Genomic DNA, 13,792 nt, shown 5'->3' with positions numbered 1-13,792 from the left:
AATCCGCTAAGCCCACCAGGTGGTCTGGTCTAACCCCCTCTGGATGTAGGTCATCAGCTGGTTGGAAGTATCATCCCTCGTCTGGATCCATAGCAAACAACTGATCAGTCTGTCTTATCTAGCCTACTGTATATCAACCAATTATCCCACTTTTATGTTTCCATGTTCACTCTGAGAGGGTATTCTGTAGTTGTGTACTGTAGATCATCGTATGATTCTTCTCACCTCTCACTCTTGTTCTTTACCTCAGTTCTTGGTCGACACAGACTTTGACAACAGCCCTTCCAAGTCCTGTGAGTCTCTGCACAGCATGGAGCCAACCCCAGTCCTGGACACACTCCCCCAGACTCAGCCTCTTCGCATTAGCATCTGCCCAGAGCATCAATCCCTGGGCTTGTCCAGCCATCCAGATACTGTGCCCTTAAGCCTGGTCAAACATGGGAACCTCTCAGTGTCAGTGCCGGGGTCAGGGACAGGATTGGCTCAGTCAGAGTCCTCGGATGGCCGGCGGCGCTCCCTGCCTGGGAAACACACAGCTCTGGACCTGGAGAGCCCCTGGACAACTGCACACAGATACAGCTCTGACCCTGGGAGTTAGGGGCCATCCATGGCACTGTATGTGTAATACTAACAGTCTCACTGTTTATGGACATGGAGTCAGAAGAGGATGTAGCTTCCCTCTCTGCTCCTGAAATACAATATCCTGGGCTTCGGATAACAACACTGTTTGGTCATTATGGTCCTCAAAGCATATCTTTTCACAAATGTATACTACCATTTGCAGTATTGTATACGGAAACATATTTGTCGTTGTTAGTCAATATCTGTCTCTATATGTCCTTGTTGTCTCCACGTAGGGGTCAACTGGAGTGTTAGCCGGGCTAACACTACTTTCTGTTTTGTCTGGTGTAGTTGTGATGGGAGAGATGTTGCTAAGTTTCACTGGTCTACTGATGTTGCTGTACCGGCTGTCCGGCTCAATGGCTAAAAGCCATGAATTCTGAGATCCATGTCAAGTCCTTGAATTACTGAACTATATTAGCAAGCAATATGCAAACTGTACAAGTTTTCTGTTCTCTTATCATGGTGTAAACGATATGGTTTCTTCTCTCCTTTGTCCTTGAGTTAGCCTAGATGTTAAATGCGATGGCGGGCGCGCTGAATGATGACATAATAACCAATCCCAGGCCAGCAGAGGATTACAGAATGATGATATAATCTACTGAATGAAGTATCTATCAGAACACATTAATATTCCATGATGCAGACTGGCCAACTGGGACCATTCACCTCCCTTCTCTCTCTGACTCCAGAAGACAGACTACTCAGTTACTGTAACAAGCAAAGCCAAGTGTAATGCCACTGCTAAAATGCCACTGTTTACACATTTAAGGGCAGGACCTGCATGTGTTACAACCTAAACTAAAATGTTCTGTCTCTTGTTTGATAAAAGATTTAGATTGAATGATTTATTGAAAATGCATCTGTATATATTTAAAGAATCTATCGTTATGGTTTATTGATTCATTGTCAGTCTTAGTAGTACCCTTACTTATCCTATTGTTATAGTTGTGTTACTGTCCAGTTCTGGGAAATAGATTACTGCAAGGAAAGTAGCTTGAAATGTAGGGATATAATGTAAATATCAGATACAGTTGTTGCTGGTTGCAGATTTTGCCCAGGGTACAGTATTTATTGAATCAATTGAATAGAGTTACCATGTAGTTTGATTTAACTTTGATAATGAACATTTGAATGCTACTCTTGAATAAAAAGATTAACAAGAAATGCATTGTTTTGTGTATGGGTCATACCTTGAAGCTATTCAAACAAATGACCATTTGAACAGGCCAATGCATATGTCTTATCACGTGTTTAATTCATGTGTGTTTTACTAAACATGAACAATAGGACTTTCAGTGGAAAGATATTTCATACGAATTCATGACTATGTGTGTACGCTTCAGACTAAAGCCCTACACTGATCTGGAAATAAGGCCTATGCAAATCTACAGTAACTCATAAAACAACCGGTCACTATCAATGGATTACATTTTTTTTTTATCCTGATCAATCTACACACAATACCCCATAATGACAAAGCGAAAACAGGTTTTTATACATTTTTGAAAATGTATTAAAAATAAAACAGAAATACCTTATTTACATCAGTATTCAGACCCCTTTGAGGTGAAAGGAATTGTCCATAGAACTCCGAGACAGGATTGTGTCGAGGCACAAATCTGCGGCGCATTGAAGGTCACCAAGAACACAGTGGCCTTCATCATTCTTAAATGGATGAAGTTTGGAACCACCAAGACTCTTCCTAGAGCTGGCCGCCACTGAGCAATCTGGGGAGAGGGCTTTAGTCAGGGAGGTGACCAAGAACCTGATGGTCACTCTGATAAAGATACAGAGTTCCTCTGTGGAGATGGGAGAACCTTCCAGAGGGGCAACCATCTCTGCAGTACTCCACCAATCAGGCCTTTATGGTAGAGTGGCCAGACAGAAGCCACTCCTCAGTAAAAGGCACATCTAAATGACTCTCAGAACATGAGAAACAAGATTCTCTGGATTGAACTCTTGGGCCTGAATACCAAGCGTCACGTCTGGAGGAAACCTGGCACCATCCCTATGGTGAAGCAAGGTGCTGGCAGCATCATGCTGTGTGGATGTTAGGGTTGAAGGAAAGATGAATGGAGCAAAGTACAGAGAGCTCCTTGATGAAAACATGCTCCAGAGCGCTCAGGACATCAGACTGGGGCGAAGGTTCACCTTCCAACAGAACAATGACCCTCAGCACACAGTCAAAACAACGCAGGAGTGGCTTTGGGACAAGTCTCTGAATGTCCTCGAGTGGCCCAGCCAGAGCCTAGACCCGATCGAACACCTCTGGAGAGACCTGAAATAGCTGTGCAGTGACGCTCCCCATCCAACCTGACAGAGCTTGAGAGGATCTACAGAAAAGAATGGGAGAAATTCCACAAATACAGGTATGTCAAGATTGTAGCGTCATACCCAAGAAGACTTGAGGCTGTAATTGCTGCCAAAGGTGCTTCAACAAAGTACTGAGTAATGGCTCTGATCAGTTATGTAAATGTGATGTTTAAGTTTTTTATTTTTAATACATTTGTGAAAAATGCTAAAAACCTGGTTTTGCTTTGTCATAATGCGGTATTGTGTGTAGATTGATGAGGGGAAAAAACAATTGACTAAATTTTAGAATAAGGCTGTAATGTAACAAGTCAAGGGGTCTGAATACTTTCCAAATGCACTGTAGATGTGTTTGATACTGTTCCGTTCATTCTGTTCAGCCATTACAATGATCCTTTTCTCCAATATCTCTACTCACCAGCCTCCTCTGATGAAGCGATTTAAAGACATTGCAATATTACAGTGCATTCGGAGAGTCTTTCATGCTTAAGTGTCTCCACTCTACAATGAGTTATTCTATTTAAGAATGATTGAGGCTACTGTGTTCTTGGGGACCTTCAATGCTGCAGAAATATTTTGGTACCCTTCCCCAGATCTGTGCCTCGACACAATCCTGTCTCTGAGCTCTAGAACAATTCCTTCGACCTCATGGCTTGGTTTTTGCTCTTACATACATTGTCAACTGTGGGACCTTATACAGACACGTGTGTGCCTTTCCAAATCATGTCTAACCAATTGAATTTACCGCAGGTGGACTCCAATCAGGTAACTGATGCAAGCAGTAGAATCACATTTAAAAAGCAGGTAAAAAAACACCTTCTGGAACAACGGGGACTGTGAAGAGACACACATAAAGGTACAGACACATGCATGCGTACACATAGTGATATTGTTGTATGGTGATATTGAACATTTTGTGTTGTGGACATGTGGTGGTGTAGGGATGTTATATGATGTACTGTTTTATCTTTAGCTCATTCAGTGCAAACATAGTTCACTGTTTTATCTTTAGCTCATTCAGTGCAAACATAGTTCACTGTTTTATCTTTAGCTCATTCAGTGCAAACATAGTTCACTGTTTTATCTTTAGCTCATTCAGTGCAAACATAGTTCACTGTTTTATCTTTAGCTCATTCAGTGCAAACATAGTTCACTGTTTTATCTTTAGCTCATTCAGTGCAAACATAGTTCACTGTTTTATCTTTAGCTCATTCAGTGCAAACATAGTTCACTGTTTTATCTTTAGCTCATTCAGTGCAAACATAGTTCACTGTTTTATCTTTAGCTCATTCAGTGCAAACATAGTTCACTGTTTTATCTTTAGTTGTATATGTAATGTGGCTGCTTTGATGTGTTTGGACCCCAGCAGGAACTAATGGGGATCGATCCCTAATAAATACAAATAAAGACAAATACAATCAAGTTGAAACATCTCAAGGATGATCAATGGAAACAGGATGCACCTGAGTCATATAGCGATATAAGGTATTTAAAAAATATATATTATACATTTGCTAAAATTTCTAACAACCTGTTGTCACTTTTTTATTATATGGTATTATATGTGGATTGCTGAGGAATATTTTTTATTTAATACATTTTACAATAAGGCTGTAACGTAACAAACTGTGGAAAAAGTCACTGTCTGAAGGCACTGTATATCATGCATAGTCCATGATGGATGGACAAGACCAAAGTCAGAGTGGAACAGGTGTAGGCCTATATATAAACAGCAACAGCATAACTATAGATGAAAGGCACTTTAGATTTGGCTGGTCCAACAATGGCCAGGGATTATCTGCCAGGGATTATATTCCAAATCAAATGAGACCTGTAACCTCTTAATCTTATAGGAAGCACTGCATTACAGCACAGCACGTGAATCTGTTTGGATGGCAGCAGTGGGATCGGATCGGAGGTCTCTTCTTGTGTCATGGTCTTAAATGTTTTAAAGCCTGGCTGGTCTGACTTTGTTTACCTCATTAACCGAGAGAGACAGGTTTTTATTTGTGTCACTGAGGTCAGGGCAACATGCCCCCCACGATAAAGCAACACAGCTGCAGACCATTAATCCGGGAGAGTAGGCTAAAGTTACACATGAACCTGTAACACTAATTCGATTTCATAATAACGGGCTGAGAGAGACAGGCTATGTTTCCATTGTGACGACGAACAGAGAGACTACGGAATGTAGGCTATCCTTGCATATATTTGAGTGAGACTAGCGGCAAAATGCGCAACTGCCATTGAGAGCTGCCTCCATATTACCATTCAGGAGGTTACGTATCGTGCCCATACAGTGTAAACATAACTGTTATCTACTGTTAACGATGATTGGTCAAATTTCGTCACTTGCGTGGAGGGATGGAGACTATTGTTCATTCTGCACAATCACAACAGCTGTCCTTCAACAGATGTGGGCGGCATCTATGCAGGACCGGTGCGCGGCGCCGAATCCTGAGCGTGGATGCAATCATGTGCACCGCTGACAATCTCTGCGTCAAACATAGAGAATCAAACGAAAAACACAGCAGCACTTCTCGACTGTGATAGGCTGAGCGGGGCGAAGGAGGTGGGCTGTTTTCCTGCGGTCAGTGAGTGAAGCGCACTGTATGAGAAGGTGGAACAGACTTCAACCAGCGACATCCACGAGAACCATTGAGAACTGATCAAAAAGAGACAGCATAGGGTGAGTAAAATTATGAATAATGACAATTGACGGGAATGCTACAGGTCTGGTGATTGTCTGGGTTGCAATATTTGTGTGTTTTGCTATATTGTTCCATGCCCCAGACATGTAGTAATTATTGATGAATGGTTACACGTTTATTACGTAGCAAGAAGCGTACAATATGCACAATATACACAGTTCCCGTCTGGTTGACTGACGCTAATGCGCCCTATTCATTGTTGATACAATATCATATGATGTACCCAAATTCATGTTTACCTGTCCACAGTGGGCGTGTTTGATTCACTCCCACCACGACCAATGCAGAACATTCTCTTTGTTGTGGTGCCGCAGTTGAGTTAAGGCCAAAGGATGCTGACTGTAGACAGGTGTCCACCGCATCGCATATAGGTCCACGCCAACAGAGCTGACATTGATCGTCGTTACATAAATGTGATATTATGCAGCTTCGACATTATAATTAATTAAGATAACAATGATAGATGTTTAAAGAGTGCACTGCCAGAAGGCTCATCCCTGCGGGAAACGACGAACACCACACAATGCCCCCTCTCCATGCTGTATCTGTGCCGTGGATTAGGGCACATTGTTCTCCGTCAATGTGTATTGTGTAGCGCCCCTCTCTCTTGACTGTAGCCGTACCATGCATGTAGGTAGGCCTATTGTATGTTGTGCAATCATGGTTCTGTATGCATGTGAACTATGCCCTCTGTAACGTCCTGCAGTCGTCTTAGACCAAGCTCTTTGCCTTGTTTAGATTTCTATTCTCAGGTGTATTGCTCCTTGTCACACAACAACGATTTATGTAGTCAGTCAGACAGACGGACAGACAAAGACGCACTATAGATAAATGGACCGGGCAGACAGACAACAGACATAAGGACAAATGACTGTATATGGCACAGACAGACAAGTAGACAGGCATGCTTGGATTAGTAGAGATGGCCTAATGCATGCCATGAAATGTATCTCTCTCAGTCCTCTGGAATGACGGGATTAAAGTGCAATCCTCAACAGATTATGGGAGACAGAGCTAGATGGACTGGGACAGCACAGCAGTGTGTCTGTCCATAAAGGTTCACAAAGCAAAGCAGAGGCCGATCCCAAAGGCTTGCCGAAAGCACTCCAGTGATGTATTGAAGTTTGCTTTGCTTTGTACGAAATACCAATATAGAACCAAACTTTCAGTCTCAAATGTCTGCATGAGTCCAGTGATCTAACAGCCTCTGCAGGAATAGGAGATTCCACGATCTCATTGTAGAGTAGAGATACCTGAACATGAAAGACAACATCTCTTAGGCTATGTTTAAACAGGCAGCCCAATGTTGATGTTTTTCACTGATTTTGACCAATCGCATCAGATCTTTTCACATCAGATATCTTTCAGAGCTGATCTGATTGGTCAAAATACCAATTAGTGAAAAACATCAGAATTGGGCTGCCTGTGTAAACACAGCCTTAGAGATGTTGTCTTTCATGTTCATGTATCTCTACTCTACAATGACATCGTGGAATCTCCTACTCCTGAAGAGGCTGTTAGATCACTGGACCCATGCAGACATTTGAGACCGTTCTGTTCCAGATTCCAAACTGTCATTGTAGAGTAGAGATATTTGAGCATGAAAGACGAAGTCTCTAAGGCTGTGTAAACACACAGCCTTAGAGACCTGTGTGTTATCATTATTATTTAATGATACTGTCAGTCACAGAAGAGCAGTGAAATATTTAAATTGTCATTCAGACTGTTTGAAGTGAAGAAAGCCATAACAGTTTGCTGGATTTTTATTAGTAATTCTATATATTAATATATATTCCTGTTCCATCTAGTCCATCATTCCATTGCTCCTCCTCAGTCACCAATGGATATTCAAATGAAAACCCCTCCGTGTGAAATGAAAACAGGCTATTTTCCGTAAAAACTATCCCCCATTATGAGAGCAAAGTGAGGTAAATCCAAAGCGACAACATATGTTTGTTGAAGGGGGAAGCTCAGTATGCCTTGGTGTGCGGCTTCCTCGTCCGCTGCGTGGTCTTGGTGTCAGGTCAAGGTCTGCTGGTCTGTGGTGATGTCTAGCTTTCCTGTCATAAACCATCTTCATCATCTCCACCATGAGATGCTGTCCACTGACTGTGATCTATGAGGACACCAGCCCTCCTCTTTTTCTCCCACACTGGGCTTGTCTTCCCATCACCAGAGAACTTCACAATAGAGGCCATGTGAAGGTGCTGTATGAGGAGGGCAAGGAGGGCAAGGAGCCAGGGTCTTTGAGAAGAATCCAAGGGAGTAGAAAAACGGAGAGGGAATGATGTCATCCCCATTAGATGCCACTGTGGCTCCGTTTGAAAATGGATTCTTTGGAGAAATATTTCCTAGATGACTAATGTCAAGGAGCCGTGTAGTTAGGTAGTTTCTACACTTGTTACTCATTGCTAGTGTCACAGTAAATAACACAGGAGTTATATCATTGCTATATATTCTGAGATACCTTCTTGTTCATGCTGAGTGTTATGACTCCAACATGATTCTCTAAGAGATTGTACATTTGTAATTTGAAGGCTAGACTTTGTTAAGGAAGGATACGTGTGTGTATTTCTAAGAGGAGCAAAAATATGAGTTTAAATGAGAGAGTAGAACCGATTACAATGAGTGGAGGAGCATCAGGTCAGTAACTCCAGGGTCAGGAGCCATTGTAATGGACTGGACTGTGTCAGGTGAGCATCCCATCTTCAGCTCAACATGCTTAAACAGGAATTTATGATTCCTGGCAGTTTACATAGCAACACAAATGCCAGAATCCCTGAAAGTTCAACTAAGAGCAAAGAGTCAATAGCCTACCACTTGTATCACTGTCTTCTGTGTTCGAACAGAGACCCTGTATTCCCATGCAGCCTTTATAGTTTACACATACACGCACACGCACATGAGCACGCACGCACACACACACACACACACACACACACACACACACACACACACACACACACACACACACACACACACACACACACACACACACACACACACACACACACACACACACACACACACACACACACACACACACACACACACACACACTTCACAGCTAGTCCTCAAGTCAGTTGATTTAGGTGAATGTCCACACTGGGGGTAAATACAGATCTCACCACTGTGCTCTGACTAAGGCCCACCTGAGTGACTGACTGGTTGACTGTTTTCAGGGAATGTGTGTGTCTCCCCTGAGAGGATGAGACAGGGCGACAAAGCATTATGTCAGCAGTAACCAGAGATGGTGCCCATCATGCATGAGAGAGATATAAAAACGCTGACTCATGACAAACACTAGGAGACCTGGCAACACATTAACACATTAAGGGACATCTGAGACCAGTACACCCTCGTGTTAAAGAAAAGATTGATCACTGTAACCATAACAAACTACTATTTATTCCCTGACATTACAGTAAATTCCTGTTGGGTCGGGGAACCAGCCCCCTCACTTAACGTAATAACACCACATTATAAAGAGTAACTGCTTTTACATAAATCACACAAATGAAATCAAGATAAAGACTTTAAAAGGAAACGGTCATTTCTGATTTGAGATCCAGAGTGGTGCCAACTTCACATCAAACATTTCTTTAACACAGACCAAGACCATGGAATAGATCTGATCCTGCTGAAATAAAATGATCATTACTTCATGGAATAGATCTGATCCTGCTGAAATAAAATGATAATTACTTCATGGAATAGATCTGATCCTGCTGAAATAAAATGATAATTACTTCATGGAATAGATCTGATCCTGCTGAAATAAAATGATAATCACTTCATGCACGCCACAGCCTATCTTTAGAAATAGCTCAAATGTTGGCGACTGATAATCTGATATACGATCAAATAAATAGATTGTCTCAGCATTGGGCTCCTGATTGGCACAGCGGTCTAAGGCACTGCATCTCAGTGCTATGTTTAGGGTTTGGCCGGGGTAGGCCATCATTGTAAATAAGAATTTGTTCTAAACTGACTTGCCTAGTTAAATAAAGGTTAAGTAAAAAAGAAAAAATTATAATAATTGTCACATGTTGTATTATATACTATGAAATTATATTATTTTGAGGTTTGTTGATGAATGAGACTGTATAAAGAATGAGATATGTTGAATATTGTGCATGAACTGCAAGTTTGCACCTGTTTTCCAAATGAAATAACCCACAAGCTAAAACAAAATGTGTAATAGTAGAAAAGGCCCTTTGACCTTTTGAGTTAGTGACTAGTTCACCTGTGCTTATCTTAACTGTGCTCTGGCACTGATAATATCACTGTTATGGTCCACTGAGTCGATGACCCATAATGCTCAGCTCTTGCAGCACTCCCTGCACTTTAACATATACAGATCTAGAGCTGAATGGCCAATAGTACTGTAATCAGGTGACTCCTACTACTAATAACTTCCTCAGTTCAAATCGGTTTGACAAAACCGATCATCAACCCTAGTGCAACAGATCAACGGTCTTTAGGTAGGTGTTGCTATGTTAGTCAGTCATCTGGTGTTGGCAGTCAGAGGTTAGATACATATCTGCCAATAAAGTGGGGGAGTACACAGTACAATATTTTGCTTGGTGATCATAACTATTGGATTACTATGCCTTTTACAGTAAAATGGGGGAATTAACATATGGGAATATGAGTGTCGAATGAGGCTTACTGAGAGCATTTTGTGTAAACAGAAACACCATCCCCTGAACAAGGCTGTTGCTTTGGATGGCAGGATAAATCCAGGGATTCCCTGCCAAGCTGCTGGCCCAGGCCTCTCTGTACTGTGTTAGGCTAGGCTGTGTGTTACAGTAGGCCCGCTGTGGTTTTTGGGGATGATTGCGTGACAGACGGAGGGAAGGATGGAGTCTAATATAACATGTCCTGGCTGCATGTGGACGTGGGGGACTAGGGTTGACTCTAGCTTGCACTAATCCCCATGCAGCAGTACCAGCTGCTCTCTCAGGCTTTTACACTCAATGTGAGCATAAAGCAGAATTATGCTCCTTCGTTTTAAATGGGAAATGTCCGATGTTGCACTCAAAACTGGGGAGTTGTAGAGCAGATGTAGCGGTCAGACTTGGGGATGCAGCCATCTGAACAGCTGTCTGAACACCAGGGGGTGGGTGAATGGAGTTACAGACATAGAGAGGTTAGAGGTGGAGAGAACTTGGGCTTTGAATGGAAAAAACGTACCTTTAAGAAAGAAGGGAAAGAAAGAGGGTCTGAAAAATGATGACCTTAGAATTGGGATCAGAGAACGTGAAGGACTGTGGAGAAGAAAGACAAGTGAGGTAAGCAGAAACTTTAATGGGAGAGGTGTATAAAAGGAATTGTAGAGGAGACGGAGTTGAGACAGGGGCTGTTGTAGGATTATTCATCTAATGTTTGCATGCCCTTGCATAATAATCACACAAACGTCTTTTCAATATTTGGATGGATGCATAAAAGCTGAGCTGTGATCTAGCTATTTTACTCGCTCACTGCTGACACCCTGCTGTGGTCCTGCCTGAATGCGTTATTTTTGACTGTGTGAATTTTGATGAGTTTTCTGTGTCACGCAGTATTCTCTCTCTCCTAGGGGCTGCTACAGTGTGTCAATGTAGTAATCTGACTAGTCCAACTGTACTTGGTGTGGCTGCTCCCAAAACAATGGGGCACAGTTTCAATCATGGCCAACAAACACTGTACGTACGCAAATCTGCAGGCTGCTGCACAATGACAGCATGAAGATATTTTTGTGAGAGTGTGTGTGTGTGTGTATGTGTGTGTGTGTGTGTGTGTGTGTGTGTGTGTGTGTGTGTGTGTGTGTGTGTGTGTGTGTGTGTGTGTGTGTGTGTGTGTGTGTGTGTGTGTGTGTGTGTGTGTGTGTGTGTGTCTGTGTCTGTGTGTGTGTGTGTTTGTGTAGAAATAGAACAATCATCGCTTGTTCGTGTGTGGATGAGGAGAGAGTGGGTGAGTTGAAGGGACGGGTGGAAAAAAATAATGAAGTTGTGTGTTTGAGAGTGTGTGTCTGTGTGTCTGTGCGTCTGTGAGTGCCACTGATAGACCTTTTGTGTAGAGCAGCTCTCAACATATGTATTAGTTTTGCTGTCTGTCTCACAAAGATACACTCATTATGAGGAGTAAATGGTGCACTGTGAAGAGAGGAGAATGTCCTCCCTCTAACTAAAGCTTGGATGCTTCTATCCCCTACTGCACTGTAGCACGCAGGGCTGGATCACTAAAGGCAGACAAAAACACGCTGTTCTGCAACAAATTAACCATAACTACCCTCTTTCACCTTCATTTGAATTGATAATCCAGGGTAATTATTAACTTCCACAGTTTAGACCGTACCCCCTCCAGGTTTCTTTGCAGACACTTTGATGTAGTGAGTACTCTCCATTCATTGGGTACTGTGCGTGTTTCAGACGGCACTCCCGAATGATTTCTCTGCCTTTTAGGACACAGTGGCGGGGTTCCATGATGTCTTTATTGCAGTTCCACTGATCCGGCTATCAGATCTAACAGCGACTGGAAATCACTTTCATATGATAGCCTGTCGCTGTCTTCTGAGATTCACAGCGCAACTACAAAAACCACAGCATGTTATGGGGGTAATATACTGTTGGCCTGAATAGGCTTAGTTGATTATCTGTTTTGCGGTGGTGGATACTAGTGTAGTGTGAAGACAGCTAGCTGCAGTGGTGTACTGTTTGTGTCACTTGTGTCTTTAGGGGGAGAGAGGATGTGTTAGAGATAGATGCTACAGGGGGAGAATGAATGCAATGACGGTGACATAATTTCCATCCATTCTTCATTTTTCTGTCTTTGCTCAATTTTGCATGAGCCCTATGCTAGCCTGGGATCCCAGGCTTCGAATGAAATAACATTTGGAAGGGTGGCCCCTGGAGAATAGCCCTGTGCTGGTCTCTTCCCAGAGCCACTGTGTCTAACAACACCACATGCGTTTTGGCTAACAATATAAACCTTGGTAAGTTTTTTGCCAAACCCTGTTGTTATTATGGGCTGGGGGATGGTCTCTGTCAGCTAGGCTATATCCCCTCGGCTTCACCCCCCCACACACACACATTAAGAGATGACCTTTTGGACTGAATCCCCCCATGGTAGAGAGACAGTGGTTTGACTGCAGCTGGATTTAGTATGGCTGGTTTGACTGGAGCTGGATTTAGTGTGGCCGGTTTGACTGCAGCTGGATTTAGTGTGGCTGGTTTGAGTGCAGCTGGATTTAGTGTGGCTGGTTTGACTGCAGCTGGATTTAGTGTGGCCGGTTTGACTGCAGCTGGATTTAGTGTGGCTGGTTTGACTGCAGCTGGATTTAGTGTGGCCGGTTTGACTGCAGGTGGACTTAGTGTGGCCGGTTTGACTGCAGCTGGATTTAGTGTTGCTGGTTTGACTGCAGCTAGATTTAGTGTTGCTGGTTTGACTGCAGCTGGATTTAGTGTTGCTGGTTTGACTGCAGCTGGATTTAGTGTTGCTGGTTTTACTGCAGCTGGATTTAGTGTTGCTGGTTTGACTGCAGCTGGATTTAGTGTTGCTGGTTTGACTGCAGCTGGATTTAGTGGGGTGCATAAATGGTGACGTCCATTAGCCAAGATCAGCCATCATTAAAAGCTCTGACTAGTGGGCCTCCATACCAGTATACGGCTATAGAGAAATGCAGTATGGGGTTAGTGCGAAATCTTGTACTGATGAGGATAATGATGTGAATGATGATGATGATACTCTATGACCTCTAACCTCCTTTCTCCCTCCCCAGGACCATGGACCTGAGCTTGCATGACGCTCTCACGGATGGGGCGCCCCAGTCGGGCCCGGACAACCTGGTGAGGAGGGACTTCATGGCTTCCCTGGAGAAAGAGACCTTTGATGACAAAGTAGGCGAGACTGTGGAAAAGACTGACTACCGCCCTCTGCTGGACGGGAAGGATGGTAAAGGTAAACTGGGGTGCAGGATGGAATGGGAAAACCCATAGAGAATTGGGGCAGCAGAGAGACAATCCAGGGAGAGGATTTAGCTGATTCTTCTGCTCAGTAAATGCATATATTGTGACGTATACCTTAATGCCAGCTGTTTACAACTTTAGGATCGACACTCTGTGAGTTCCCTGACACTCTGTGAGTTCCCTGACTCCGCTTTAACC

At 43.1% G+C, this 13,792-nt stretch overlaps 2 protein-coding genes across 11 annotated transcripts in view; both read left to right on the top strand.

Moving 5' to 3' along the window:
- LOC109871535 (potassium voltage-gated channel subfamily H member 2) overlaps positions 1-1,788 on the top strand; it is a 42,068-nt gene extending 40,280 nt beyond the window's left edge. The window contains exon 11 of the mRNA XM_031806593.1: positions 251-1,788. Coding sequence (XP_031662453.1) covers positions 251-598 — 348 coding nt within the window. The 3' untranslated portion in view covers positions 599-1,788. The remainder of the gene's footprint in view (positions 1-250) is intronic.
- Positions 1,789-5,457: 3,669 nt separating this feature from the next.
- The window catches only part of LOC109871916 (microtubule-associated protein 4), a 51,481-nt gene continuing 43,146 nt past the window's right edge, over positions 5,458-13,792 (top strand). For 9 of the 10 annotated variants that reach the window (XM_020462942.2, XM_031806591.1, XM_020462947.2 and 6 more), the window contains exons 1-2: positions 12,045-12,244; positions 13,408-13,586. In XM_020462942.2, coding sequence (XP_020318531.1) covers positions 12,234-12,244; positions 13,408-13,586 — 190 coding nt within the window. In that variant the 5' untranslated portion in view covers positions 12,045-12,233. Of the gene's footprint in view, positions 5,624-12,044; positions 12,245-13,407; positions 13,587-13,792 lie in introns of those variants that run through there. The other variant, XM_020462943.2, reaches the window with a different exon arrangement.

The sequence above is a fragment of the Oncorhynchus kisutch genome, linkage group LG27, assembly GCF_002021735.2.
Source record: "Oncorhynchus kisutch isolate 150728-3 linkage group LG27, Okis_V2, whole genome shotgun sequence".
NCBI lineage: Eukaryota > Metazoa > Chordata > Actinopteri > Salmoniformes > Salmonidae > Oncorhynchus > Oncorhynchus kisutch.
Note: the sequence above shows the minus strand (reverse complement) of the source record. Positions and strands in the feature narration are given on the sequence as shown.